We start from the raw sequence: 15,172 nt of genomic DNA, 5'->3' as shown, positions 1-15,172 counted from the left end.
GAACTCTTTCTGTGGTTATTTGTGTAGGTTGGGAATACATCAGGGTGCTTGGCTGTCATGAGACGAGAAGTTTTAGTTCAATAATAAATAAAGCTGGTAGATTTGAACGTCGTCATGACTGTGGTACTAGAAAGGGATGTCCCGATTCAATTTTTTCAAGACCCAAGTACTTTCCCTCAGGTACTCACTGATACCAATTACCAATACAATTTTCTTAAAGGGACGTGACATTTTTTTCTAAAACAATACAGACTAATGATTTTAGGGCAGGATCTCACCAGGGCTGCGTCCAGATCTCACCAGGGCTGCGTCCAGATCTCACCAGGGCTGCGTCCAGATCTCACCAGGGCTGCGTCCAGATCTCACCAGGGCAATCCATGGACCCATCGCACTCCTGACCGTTTGTTCCACAAAAATCAAGATGGGTGCTGCGGTAGTCAACGGATGGCAACCGTTATCTGCATAAGTAGAAACAGGGACACCGGAACTCCAAATGCATCTATTGACGTAGATGCAGCATATCACACTGGTGCAACGTTTTGAGGTCTCGCAGGATCCCCTTCCTCAAGCAAAAAATTTAATGTTTTTGCTTGAGGAAGGGGATCCTGCAAAGACCCCGAAACATTGCACCAGTGTGATATGCTGCATCTACGTCAATAGACGCATTTGGAGTGCAGGTGTCCCTGTTTCTACAGATCTCACCAGGGCTGCACGGCGCAGACAAGTAACAGAAAACCGGCTCCAGGGCTGTATGTCCGGCGTGGGGCTGTCCAGTGCTGTGCCTACGCCGGGAAAGGAGTTGCAGGACCAGGTAGACATTTTCAAAAACAGCTACTGCCAGGTCCCAAGCAGGCTGCCTGAGGTCCCCACAAGTGCGGGGACCTCAAGCAGCCGATCCAGTTTAAAATGTAAAAGGCCGGTATCGGGACATTTTCACAAGTACAAGTACTCCTAAAAATGCCCTGTATTGGCCCTGATAGTGGTATCAGTATCGGGATATCCCTAGTACTAAGGAATCTTTGCCCATTCCTCATGGGCAATGGCCTCCAGTTTACTAATATCCTTTGATTTGCGTGCTGCAATCCCACCAGAGATTTTCTATGGGGATCAAGTTAGGTGACTGTAATGGCCACTGTAGGTTCTTCCAGGACTGCTTCTGCAACCAAGCCTTGGTGGAATTTGAGGTTTGCTTAAGATCATTGTCCTGTTGGAAGGTCCAATGGCATCCAAGCATCAGCTTCCTCACAGACGACATCACGATTTGTCCAAGAATTTCCAGGTACTTCAATTAATCCATCTTGCCTTCCACATGCTGCAAGTTTCCAGTGCCAGAGGATGCAAAGCAGCCCCAGAGCCTCACCGAGCCACCACCTTGCTTAACTGCAGACAGGGTGTTCTTTTCAGTGTATGCTTCATTCCTGCTCCAGACAATACCGATGATCCATAGGGCCTCAGAGCCTGTTGCCACCAAGTCTTGCTGCAAGTCTTTTGCAGTCACTCTGGTTTTTCTTGACCTGCCTTCTCAGAAATCTGGTTGCAGCCATTTTTCTGCCCCATGCAGGTAGTATAACCACTGCTCTTCTAACTTTGAACTTGCGAACTATGCTACAGATGGTGTCTCTAGGAACACTCAGTGCCTTCGCTATAATTTTGTATCCTGTTCCTTATTTGTGAAGAGCAATGATCTCTTCTCTTAACTTTTTTGACCATTCTTTTGATCCATATTTCTAACATGCAGTCAAACATGACACTCAACAAACCCCTAGCCAGATATTTAATGTGTTCTAGTTCAAGCACACCTGGTGCAAGTAATGAAGCCCTTGATTACTTGCATCGGGTGTGCTTGAGACAACACATGTTTTGCAGATGTGTGTTCTTGTGAGGGATTCTATTCAGGGGATCGAATATTATTGAGACTGCAGATGTCATTAAAAGTTTCATTTTCAGTTGAATATGGGAAAACCACTTGAAACATTTGTTGTGTTGAACCTGTTTCAATTATCCTGTATGATTTGTTCATTGCAAACAACTGGAAGTTTGTACATTTTGCCAATAAACCTTAACACCTGTAAGCTTCCTCCTGACATACAGTTGATATCTGCCCCAATGTCCAACTGCTGGAGCTACAGCTACAAATAGGTTATGTTCTAAGTGAGGAATGACATTTGGATATTTCCTCATGGAAGCCCGGGTTACCTGACGGGAAAAAACACGGTTGTGGGTGAGCCCTGTAATTAAGGAAGGGTGCGGTGATCGGGTTGGGAAACTCTCCTGTTTGGCTTTTCCATGGAGAAAAGATCACAGCCGTGCTGTTTACCTAGCAGTGGAAAATAATTAGGGACAACTGAACATTGCGGTTGCTGATAGATAATCATAGGAGTGTTTACTAATGTAACTAATACCATTTAAAGTGTATTTCCACTTTTGCAGCCAAATTGAGTAACACTGATTTTATATTTGTTACACGTTCCCATTCACATCGAACTTAAAAATAATAATACATTGCTGCTTGCATAAAACTTGCTCAATTCGCAAAGAAAAGTTTTTATCTGTACTGAATTCTCCTCTGGAATGCAAGGGGGGATGTGGAGGGCAAGGGTTACGATAATTAAACCTGTCCATGCTGTGCAGGCAGATCTCCATCAGTTGTAAAATAGATTTAAACATCGCCCGTCCTAACAAAGGGTTAAAGATCTAGGCCAGGGTTAGGCAACCTCTGGCATTCCAGCTGTGGTGAAACTACAAGTCCCATGAGGCATTGCAAGATTCTGCCAGCCAGAGGCAGATGCATGATGGGATTTGGAGTTTCCCCACAGCTGGAGGGTTGGAGTTTGCCTACTCCTGATCTAGAAGCCTGGCCTCTTTCGTTGTTTTTAAATGAGGGGGAGCTAAGCCTGTCCTATAGCTGGCCATACACTATGCAGATTTCTGGCCATGAACTGGCCGAAATTTGCTGTCAGCACCTTTTCGGCCGGCATCCCTCAATCAGCTGATCGAAGGAGCTCAGCCAATAAACTGCCAGCTCTGTTATCGGACAGGACGTAAAGGGAAATCTCCCCAATGGGACACAGATGGCAAAAAAACCTAAAAGGCATTATAACCCTCCCTTAGGCCCCTTTCACACAGACGCCTGTCGGTTCCTGTCATAAGAGGATCTATGCATGGATCTGCTGATCAAAGCAGTTCGGAATGGATTTCAGTGATATCTGTGTCTGTTCAGTTTTGAACTAACAGGACCTATATTAGGATTATGGGGAGTCAGATGTAAGTGGATATGTGTCTGTTTACATCAGAATACCCCCCATCACAATCAAATCCACCAAACTCTTTGGTTTTCCAGAATGGCTGGATTAGGGGGCAATCGGATGTAAACAGACACCCGTCTGTTTAGATCTGGCTGCCCATAGACTAACATTGGGTGGCCGATCAGATCCGTCTGAAAAACTGACCTGATTGGAACACCCGTCCAGAAGTGCTCTTACTATTTTCAATGCTAAAAAAAATGTTTTAGCTTCAGTTTTACACCAGCAAAACAGCCGCTGCCATTGTGAATATGCTATTTGCTTGGCCATCGTGCTCATCCAGCTGCTAACTTCAAGGGCTGGTTTACACCTGGGCGTTTTACATCGCGTTCCTACGCTCTGTAAAACGCTCAACATGTAAAAACCAATAATTGCCTATGGGCATGGTTCCCACCTGGGCGTTTTACAGGGCGTAGGAACGCGCTGCAAAACGCCCTACGCCCAAAGAAGTACAGGAGCTTTTTTGGGGCGTATTTGCCGCGCTTATCCATTGGGATACAGCCAGGTAGCCCTCGGAAACGCGCGTTTGTCACGCGTTTTTTTTTACCGTGAATCACGGTAAAAACGTGTGGCACGAAATGCGTGACAAACACGCATATTCGATACACCTAGGTGTGAACCCAGCCTTAAGCTTACCACATACGTTATAATATGACTGTACAATCTTCTTTAGATCTACCAACAAATACTCAATGGAGGGGCTTTCCTGATTGGATACATATTGATTGTATAGTTGAAGTAAATTATATTACAAAGTTTTTGGAAATTGAGAGAAGATTGTACAGCTGTTCTACAGTCAGATTGGAAAGTTAAAGGGTTAGTTTACCCATTCACAAAAAAATAATTAATTCACAATACCCACCTGTCTACCAAATCCCCATAAACTGCCCCCCCCCTCCCGGTCCCCACTGCACTTATCAGCAATGATGACCATCACTCACCACCCACACCAGACTGTATAATGGTCCCAACACTTATTAACTTCACTACACAGCCCCTGAAGTTGTATAGCAACATAATGCTTGCAATGAGGAACAAGAATTGGCCACTGCGGCCTTGTGGCTGTGCTGACCAATCAGAATATCTTCTGAGCCTTTTTTCTTTCGGCATCTTGGAATAAAGAATAGATTCCCAATGGTCAGTATTGTCACTTGACCAATGACAATTCTTAATTGAAAGCATTATGTTGCCATACAGCCTCTGCAGCATTGGTCAGCATGACCTCATGACTGTGCTGACCAATTAGGATATCTTCTGAGCCTTCCTCCTTCCGCCACCTTGGAAGAAAGAAGAGATTCTCAATGGTCAGCAGGCATGGTCACAAGACCTCCTCCAAACTAAAAGTCCTTTCATTTATAACAAGATGCCATAGGTCAAAACCGCCAAATGCATTTTGGGGTTTTTGAGAAACACCCCCCCCCCTTCATTAGGGTTAAAAGGCAGCCATTTATACACATGTAACACCTTACTCAAAATGCATAGGGCAGAGCCAGTAGTAGTGACGAGGTTACCTGACATGGGTGTGACCCTTGCATGATTTTATTTATTGCTGAAGCTGCATTTGATTTGCTTTTAATATATAGGGGTTGATATATGACATGTGAGATGTATTCTCCTTCCACCCACAACAAGTGGAGGCATCCCACTTTCTTTGATATACAGTTTGACCTCGGGTGTGTGTCCGGTCAAAATCGCCATTTTACTGATGTGTGTTTTATCTATCAGCATGCAACATAAGGAAAAGCACAGGATCCTTTTATATATCTTTTGGACTGTTGCAGCAAAAGATACATTTTAAATTTGCACATTAAACCCTTTCGCTGCCAAGGCCTTTTTTTCGTTTGTTGCACAAATGATATAATCCACATTTTAGGCCTGAAAATTACTTCAAACCCTCAGAACATTATATATTTTCTGAACGCCAAGACCCTGTAGAATAAAATGGTGGCAGTTGCAAGTTTTTATGTTGCACAATATTGGCGCAACTCTTTATCAAGCCCAAATATTTTGTGAAAAATGCACTTGTTACTTTTAGTGCCCCAAAACACAACAAAATACCCAGTTCCTTATAAAATATAAAAGATGATGTGACGACGCGTAAACAGATATCTAACATGCCCAGGTTAAAAACTGCGTGTGTCTGTGAAACGGTGACAAAATTCAGTACTCCAAAAAGTCTATTAAAGGTGCTTTAAAAGCCCCTACAGGTCATACGTTTAGAGATAGGCATAAATATTGGCCCTAGAATTATTGCTCTCACCATGGTGTGTGCAGTGATACCCAACATGTGTAGCGGGATCGATGTTTCATAGGTAGGAGCACCCGACGTGTGTTTGTGTGAATGCATTCGCGCTCGCGGGGGCGGGGGACTTCAAAAAAATTTTTCTAATTATTTTTACATTTATTATATTCTATATAACTTTTTTAAATTGTTTTTTTTCCTTTACTTTACTTTAATTGCCATCACATAGGGGGGCTTACAAGCTCACCATGTGATAGCATTTTGGCAGTGTCAGGTCCTCTTTAAGGTGATATTGGGGGTCCAAAAAAAAACCCTAGTATTACCATTCCACTTTAAATTAACAATTGAAGTGCAGATTGCGCCGATCTCCTCCCCAGCTTCCCGCTGGCACTTGACATGCCGCTACCGGGCCCGCAGGAGGTTGGCAGGCACTTTACCGGCCCATAAAAGCGATTTGGTGGCAGCTGAGCCGCCAGAATCTCTTCTATTGTAAATCCAGAAGCCGGCTTTACAAAAGGTAAAGAGAGTCCCGGCGGCTAATCTGTTTACAGGGCCGTGCTGCCAATAACGTATTATGTATGTCCGTGGTCGTGAAGGGGTTAAACAAAAATTAAGAGCAGTTCAGCTTTCACTGCTTTTAATGATCTCCATTTTTTTTAGCAACAACATGAAATAATAAAACAAAACACACAAAAATAAATGTACATCAAAATACTTTTGTAAAACACAAACTTTTTTTTCTTCATAGTCAACAAAAAACTGAAATGTCATTTTTTTTTAAATGGCAACTCTGCAGCAATCCAAACTGGTGTTGGTCCAGCTACAGGTTTTGTCTGCAAAGCTCTTCCAATGCTGCACCTGAAAATTCCCCTCGGATGTTGTTGTAGCTCTGACGTTCACTAGAATTCGTGCTGTACGTTTGTCCAAACAGTATTCTTTATCGCTGAAGATGGAGCATCAGCCGCCTTGCCTGCAGCCTTCTGGGCTCTGGTAGATGCACATGTAATTGTCAGAGAAAAATCTCTTAGAAAGGGTGTCCAACTTTGTGAAGTCTAAAGCACTGAATTCCTCCTCCGACATTGACAGATAATCCCCAAGTTGTGGACAGGTTCGGACCATGGGGACATTTGCACCAATTCCATTGCCTGTTTTATAAAAAAAACGGCATTAATAAAGTGGTTCCATTCCCGTTACATTTTGGATGTAGTGAAAATTCCAACAAATGAAAACTTTATAAGGAAATAAAATTAGTTTTAAATGTTTTTGTAACTATATGTATACAATATCTGGTTTAAAGTCAACATTTAATGCATGGAAAATGATTCCCAGAGCACAGTGGGTTATCTAACAGTGACTGCATCCAAGCAGATGTAGTCTTGGTTTGGGTATTGAGGCAACTCCTGATGCTACAATTGCCTTAACACAACAGCTGGCATCGGAGATTCCTCCATCCATGCTGTTTAGTCTGGATGGAGGACTATATTACTTTGATACGCCCTATATCTAACCTGGTTGTCTAATTCTCTTTAAATTGCAAAACTCATACTAAGGGTATCAAATGTTTATAGTGCCTAAGGAAAAAAGTATAGCCACATGGTAATAAAGACACTTCCATGATAAACCAGGATACAAATACACTGATCAGCCATAACATTATGACCACTGAGAGGTGAAGTGAATAACATTGATTATCTCTATGATGACCTCTATGAATAAGCCGTACAGTGAAATGGGTAAGAGGGTTTGTTTGGTTTAGGGAGCTTTTTTGCGGTGTATGTTCTTTTCTTGGTCTACAACAAAGATTGAAGTTACTTGCTTAGACCTGTGGAGTGCGGGTTTTTGGATCAAATTGATTATCTTGTCACAATGGCACCTGGAGGTGGGTGGGATATATTAGGTAGAAAGTGAAAATTTTGTCTCGGAAGTTGATGTGTTGGAAGCAGAAAAAATGGGCAAGTGTAAGGATTTGAGCGATTTTGACAAGGGCCAGATTGTGATGGTTAGATGACTGGATCAGAGCAACTCTAAAACTGCAGCTCTTGTTCCCGGTCTGCAGTGGTCAGGACCAATCAAAAGTGGTCCAAGGAAAGAGAATATGTGAACCGGCGACAGGGTCATGGGGGGGCAAGGCTCATTGATGCATGTGGGTAGCAAAGGCTGGCCCGTGTAGTCCGATCCAATAGAAGAGCTACTGTAGCTCAAATTCTTGAAAAAGTTAATACTGGTTCCGATAGGTGTCTGAACACACAGAGCATCGCAGTTTGTTGCGAATGGGGCTGCGGCCAGTCAGGGTCCCCATGCTGACCCATGTCTACAGCTAAAAGCGCCTCATTGGGCACATCAGCATCAGAACTGGACCATGGAGCATTCGAAGAAGGTGGCCTGGTCTGATAAATCATGTTTTCCTTTACTTCATGTGGATGGCAGGGTGCGTGTGTATTGCTTACCTAGGGAAGAGATGGCACCAGGATGCACTATGGGAAGAAGGCAAGCCGGCAGAGGCAGTGTGATGCTTTGGGCAATGTTCTGCTGGAAAACCTTGGGTCCTGCCATTCATGTGGATGTTACTCTGAAACGTACCACCTACCTAAAAATTGCTGACCAAGTGCACCCCTTCATTGAAATGGTATTCCCTGATCTTTTAGTAGGATAATGCGCCCTGCTACACTGCAAAAATGGTTCAAGAATGGTTTGAGGAACACAACATTAGCCTGAGGTGTTGACTTGGCCTCCAAATTCTCCAGATCTCAAGCCAATCGATCATCTGTGGAATGTGCTGGAAAAACAAGTCCAATCCATGGAGGCCCCACCTCGCAAATGTCCAGTGGAGTCCATACCTCGATGGGTCAGGCAAAAGGGTAACCTACTCAATATTAAGCTGGTGGTCATAATGATATGGCTGATCGCTGTGTGTCTCTAGCTATTCATCTTAACTAATGGCATCAGATCAGACCTTTATCATCTAAGACAAACTCATTGTAACTGGTAAAGTTGTACAAGATAATTCCACGGAACAATAAACCACCTTGTGTTTAGCTTGCAGTGTTTTTCACCTAGCTGTCTGCTTTAATCCAGTTTAACCGTGATAGGATAAGCATTGTAACACACTTTTCATTTGTTTTCCCAGATCTGCTTTAATCCCTTATAAATGGTAAGGTTATACTCCCTTGTTATTTCTGCCGGTCAGGGGATTAGGTATGCTGAAACATCTTTGATTGTGCAATTGCAGCAGTGCCTGCTCACCTTAGAGTCTTGCTGTAAGGACATGTTCCTTACTTAAAGGAGAACTATGAGGTGAGTGCTTTTCCCTCACCTCATAGTTCTAGCCGACCTGTGACAATGAGACTGTCACAGGTCGGCTCTATTGATCGGGAAGTGAGCAAACACATACCGGGTTCGCTCGCCTCTCGATCCTGTCACGGCTCTCTGCCGTGACAGGGGGAAGGGCTGGATTCCCCTCTCCCCGCTCCGATCTGCCAGCGCTGACTGGCGGAACGGACGGGGGAGGGGGCGGGTACAGCTGGCTCTGCCTCTAGATAGGCAGAGCCAGATGTCACTCACGCAGCTGGGCGGATCCCGTCATCTACATCGGGATCCGCTCCGGCTGCGGCGTCTCAGTATACCGCGAGCTATAGCTCGCGGTATACTGAGCTTAGGGTAATGGGAGGACGCTAGTTTGTGTCCTCCTGTTACCCTAAGGAGAACTATGGGGAAAAACACTGACCCCATAGTTCTCCTTTAACCCCTTTATGACTGTGGATCTCAAGCAGTGTTTGGGGCTGCTGTAAAACTGGTCCTCTTTTGCTGAATCTTTCGGTAGGACTGGGGTGACCTCCAAGTCGGTTTGTCTTTAATTAACATATTGATATATATCAGGGGTAGCCAAACTTCAGTCCTCCAGCTGTGAGGAAACTACAACTTCTACCATGCCTTTGCCTCTGGAGGTCATACCTGTTGCTGTCAGAGTCTTGCGGTGCCTCATAAGATTTGATGTTTCACAAGAGCTGGAGGGTCAAAGTTTGGCTACCCCTGCTATGTATGTTCCAGAACAGGTACTGCTATAGATTAGAGTAGGATGGCTTTACGTAGCAAACAGTTTATACATATATCTGCAAAATCATGTAGCTGACACCTCCGTCTTTATTATACAGACCCATTCTCACATGTGCATTGTGGCAACACGCACTAAAACGCATGCTGCCGCAATGCACAGCAAAACACCTGCTATGTGTTGCAGTGCTATTCACTGTGAATACCACCACAATTCAATTTACAGTACAGCACAATGCACAACACACTGCAATGTATATACCATGGGTTGTGGTGCACTATGTTGTAAAAAAAAAAGGCCATACACCATCTGTTATCCTTTGTGGTGCGTTGAGTTTCCTAATGCAATGCAGGTTAACACATTTGCATTAACGCACCCCAACAAAATGCTTTGGCAGGACTCAGGACTGACTGCTGGCCAGGTCCTAATGCACATGTGCCATATATAACTTATGGCAGGACCCAGGGGACATCCCTAGACTTTTTTATGCCGTCTAAAGCTGAGGGGCATTGGTGCTGGCAGGGCATGATACGAGGTGGGGGGGCACGATACCGAGGGGGCTGGGGGGGTGGTCGCTGGCAGTGCACGTTACCAGAAGGTGGGGGTGGGGGAGTGGTACCTCTAGCTCTGGTGTTCCAGCTAGCTCAATGATGTCACTGGTTGCCACCAGCTAACAGGAATGCAGGTCAGAGCGTCCCAGGTTCCTAGGAGCTCTTAGCACCCCGGGACGCTCTGGTAAAAGGGGGGCGGCAGGCACTCCTCCGCCTTCTCCCCTCTCCCATGTGACCCAATGAGATGACGCTTGAGGCAACCATCCCGGGCTACCTCATTATAGGGATGGCCCTCGCTGGGCCCATACTTATGATAATCTTGAGCCAAAGGAATGAATGGGCCAAGCACGGCACATATGCAGTACTAGCTGAACGATGTAAGGACTTTTTTAAGCAAAGACTGTGCAGCGCCAGGCAATGCCACACAATAAACATCTTAGCAGTGGAGCTGAAAGTAAGTATTCAGGCAAACGGGATGGGGGTAAAATTTAAAGGAGAAGGCCCCACCTGGTTTCTAAGCCTTTCCCACTCAGCAAAAATAAGACATTTTGGATGGAGTTCCAGTTTGGGAACATAGTATTAGATTAAGCAGAGTACATGGGGAAGTGGGAAAGATGGGCTCTGTGGACTTTCCCTTTAACCACACGGGTATCACATACCTATCTTTCCTGCCATGCTGTCAAAGAACACCCAGGAGTTTTTGCCCGGTCCATATTTCACAAAGGACACAAAGTGACTGGTCTTGATGCAGAGAACTGCCAACAGCTCCAGTTTTTGTTGTGTAGTTGAAGCTCCGCTCTGGATTTTCAGCCTAGTAGGCCTGTGGTCACTCATCTGTTTGTGTGAATGAACCTGCAGTGGGTTAAACAGAAGCAAAATATTAGACTCCACCCTACAGACAAGGCATGCTCAAAATATGAAATGAAAACATATTTTATCACTGATCATTTGTTGAAATACTCTGTTAATGTATCAACTGATGACACAGAGACACAGATATCACAGAGCCTGCCTTCTGAACTACAACTCCACATCTGAACAAAGTAACATTATCATTGCTTGCTGGAAGCAATGCATAATGGGACATGTAGTTTTGAGATATGGAGATTGCATCACATCAAGCAGCAGGGAAAGAGATGCAAAGCACACTGGAAATCCAGGAAGTTGTTGGAAGTGATGGGCAGACAGAAGGCAGCACTCACTACATGAAAGGGATTTTTTTAACTAAGCTTTGATTGTATGATCAGAATTAACTCTAGTATCTATTCCTATTACAATGGTGATGTTATAACAGGAGAGGATATGCTGGGACTTTACAACCCCTTTAATATTGTAGTCCCATTTAGAGATATAGGTGACACCCAAGTACAATAATACTGTACTGTCTCATGGACTCATGGAGCTCTACCTGGAGACATGAGACAGTATTTAAAAATTATCCACATATCATTTTTGCTTCATGTCTCCATTCGTACAGATATGATGGATATAATTTAGTAAAAAATGTCTTGTTTTTTATATTTTTTCTTTACAGCAGCCCTGGACCAAGATTGTGTTCCATGTGGGGTGGCAAAAAGGTAGAATTAAAGAGGAACATTACCCATACTGTTCAAATGACAACAAAGACACCTTTAGAAATGTTTCGTAATGACAATCTACAATCACATACTTGTAGATAATTGTCGGCTTTTTATCCTTTGCACACCTGATTTTTCTTTTCTTCCCCATTATTCTGACAGTGGCCATTTTTTACTAAGGGCAGATTGATATGTCCCCCTTTACTTCCTGGAACTCTGGCACATGTGACTAGGACATGTGACCACGCACCTCATCTCAGGAAAGGAAAATGCTTTTCCCTGAGATCTTCTGAGATTACAGATGAGATTTCCCAGTAATGATCTGCTGATGTAACCTTCCCAGGATGCAATGCTTGGGCACATTACATCACTAATGCCAAAGAGGACCAGGAAGTGGAAAAACAGTAATTGTAAGTAAAAGAACAGTATATTTGTTAAGCTAATGAATGTAAGATGATTTCATATCTGCATGCAAAGATGAAGGCTGATATGATTTTTAGTGAAAGGGGTTAAAGGTCCGCTCTAAGGTAGGAGTCCAAGCAGATATTAGGCTTAATTGACAAATGCCTATAATGTGCAGTACTTTTTGCTCGCTGCCTGACACCGTCTCACCTTGAAGCATAAATGGACCCCCAAGTTCCATAAGTCCCTTGTGTCCCCTGACTGGCAGTAAATAGCTTAACTGATGCCATTGCAGCATACGCTGATGCTTGAGGTTGCTCACCTGTCTTTCACAAAATTGACAGAACTGGCGAATGTGGCCATCTGTAGTGAGGGGATCTGCAACGCACTGAACACATTCATACTCTGCAGGACTTAGGCAGAGACAACAAACCTGGCTTCCTGTACAGAAAAAAAGGACATATGATGTATTGTTTATAGGGTAAGCCAACTATTCAATAACTAAGTACAGAATCCTGTAAGATGTGTATTAGATGACAGAGCTACACATACAGTTATATTTATGGTAGAAACACATAGATAGGAACTATTTTATATGCCTGAGGAACAGACTGCACTGCTGTTAACAGAGCTCAGAAATACAATAGGAACACATTAGTATGCATTTCAGGTGCGGAGAAATACTGTTCTGGTCTGGACATGGTGTGAACAAGCCATAAAGGAGATGTAGGTGATTGTACAATAAGATCATTGTGAGTGCTGGCAATTTCCAGGCCATTTCAACCAGCTTTTAACTGCAAAATGGACCAAAAAATTAAAGCCATCTACCAATGACTATGCCTATGGATCCTGTGAAATAATATAAAGTGTTGGAGGTAGGTTACCTTGATTTGCTCGTTCGGATTTGCATTAAAAGGGATGAAAATTGCTGTGTGTTCGCCCAGCATTAGCCCTAAAACCTCTCCTCCCTGCACAGTTTGTGATAAATAACCCGTGACCTTTCAGCTAATGTTCAGCTAATGTTAATGTTAAAATAACTTATCAGCCTTGATGTATCATCTGTCAGTTAGGGGTTCCCTATAAACATGTAACCCCGCCAAAAATCTGTTTAGATTCAGTTCAATTCTGATTTTTATTCCTTTTGTTTTTCGGATTTCAGATCCGCCCACATTCTTGTTTTGGATCTATTTGGATTGGGTTCTTTAATTATAAATGAACGTAATTATTATAGTTGGTTTTTTTTAGGTCATTTTATTTGTGACACCGTGTGCTCTCCTACTGCTCTCATCGACTCTGTCTACTCCAAAACTATGTGCCTGTAATGCAACCCCTAACAGCCAAAAATAGACTATCCCCCACTCTGATTGCCTTTAGGCGATCCCTTAAGATTCATCTCTTCAGGGAAGCCTATCCCCCCTCAAACTAACTACTCAACCATCATGTTCTCAAACAATTCATCCCCACACAGCTACCTCCTCCTGTATCACCTCCCCCTCCCTTTTAGATTGTAACCCCTCCTTACCATCTTGTCTTGAATTGTATTGTAATTGTAATGTCTTCCTTATATTGTAAAGCGCTGCGCAAACTGTTGGCGCCATATCAATCCTGTATAATAATAATAGCACTCATTGGTCAGAGAACAGTCACATGTCTGATTTAGCTCCGTTTTGAATGACATTCGGACGGATCCGAATTTTCGTTAAACGTTCATTCACACTCAGACGCGCTGGACTTTGGAAATGCGGATGCATCCAAATGTCCGAGTTTAACGAAATTCGTACGAATATCTATTCGGAGCAAAAGGTAATTGACATGTCTAGTTCTCTATATTCCTGCACTAGTTCTAATCACATATGCATAAATGTTATACCAATTTATAATTACTTGTGTAGAGCATATTAGTGATATCCAGTTCCAGGGAAGGAAAAATATAAGGAAACATCTTAAACTTTTTTCCAAATCTTGGCATCTGAAGGATAAGACAGGATGGAACCTAGAGGCAAAGAAACAGACATTAGGTGCTTGCATGCTGCAGACAGCATTTTTTTGGTAGTAAAGCAATGGTCTTACAAAGTGACTACAGACAGCAAGTAGAACTAAGCAGTGCAAGTTTAAGTCAAGCCAGTTTTGGATAGAGTGGGGAAGGATTAGAACCCCTGCCGGATTTTTACTGATATCTCTGTTAAAAGAGATTTCCTTTCACTTCCTGTTCTGCTAAAAATGGTTTCACCAGACAGAAAGTGCAACAGGGACGCACGCGAAAAAAAATATCCCAAAAACTCTTTAGATAACGAGGAGCGCTGGATTACTACTGTGTATTTAAAAGGTTACCATATACATTTTAGTATTGGAGTCAACAGGCAGCTCTATTTGTCTATAAGGAGGGGAGGAAAATAAATAAAAAGACAATACCTTCATATTTATAACAATTACTTATAAATTAATGATTAAAATCTATTTGGACTATTCAACAGAAGATTATTAATGATTATTAATCTAATATTACCCCTATATACCATATTCAGGATCACACAAGTTAATTAATGGTTCATGAACTCTTATATAGACAAAGCGCAAGATATAATGATGGTATTTGACCTATGCAAATTTCGCAAGTTATAGCGTATCAAATGCTTTATAATTAACTCCAAATTATACAGAATTAAAATTATACAGGATGAAAATTAACCATTGGATTTAATTATGAAGGATTTGATACGCTATGACTCATGCTTTTGTGTGTGTGTGTATATATATTTATTTGTTTTAAATATATATACAGTGTATAAATATATATATATATATATATATATATACACATATATATACAATATATATATACATACAATATCTCACAGCAGTGAGTACACCCCTCACATCTTTGTAAATATTTTATGATATCATTTCATGTGAAGACACTGAAGAAAATGACACTTTGCTACAATGTAAAGTAGTGAGTGTACAGCTTGTATATCAGTGTACATTTGCTGTCCCCTCAAAATAACTCAACACACAGCCATTAATGTCTAAACCGCTGGCAACAAAAG

The 15,172-nt window shown here is 42.7% G+C and overlaps 1 protein-coding gene across 1 annotated transcript in view; it reads right to left on the bottom strand.

The window, feature by feature from the left end:
• Nucleotides 1-6,459: 6,459 nt before the first annotated feature.
• Nucleotides 6,460-15,172, bottom strand: part of LOC108786800 (ubiquitin carboxyl-terminal hydrolase CYLD-like) — a 19,909-nt gene continuing 11,196 nt past the window's right edge. The window contains exons 8-11 of the mRNA XM_018556174.1: nt 14,010-14,118; nt 12,448-12,566; nt 10,806-10,998; nt 6,460-6,689 (exon numbers count right to left, since the gene is read on the bottom strand). Coding sequence (XP_018411676.1) covers nt 6,502-6,689; nt 10,806-10,998; nt 12,448-12,566; nt 14,010-14,118 — 609 coding nt within the window. The 3' untranslated portion in view covers nt 6,460-6,501. The remainder of the gene's footprint in view (nt 6,690-10,805; nt 10,999-12,447; nt 12,567-14,009; nt 14,119-15,172) is intronic.

The sequence above is a fragment of the Nanorana parkeri genome, unplaced genomic scaffold (assembly GCF_000935625.1).
Source record: "Nanorana parkeri isolate BGI_ZX_2015 unplaced genomic scaffold, ASM93562v1 scaffold227, whole genome shotgun sequence".
NCBI lineage: Eukaryota > Metazoa > Chordata > Amphibia > Anura > Dicroglossidae > Nanorana > Nanorana parkeri.
The sequence above is the reverse complement of the archived record's forward strand: the minus strand, read 5'-3'. Positions and strand labels throughout refer to the sequence as shown.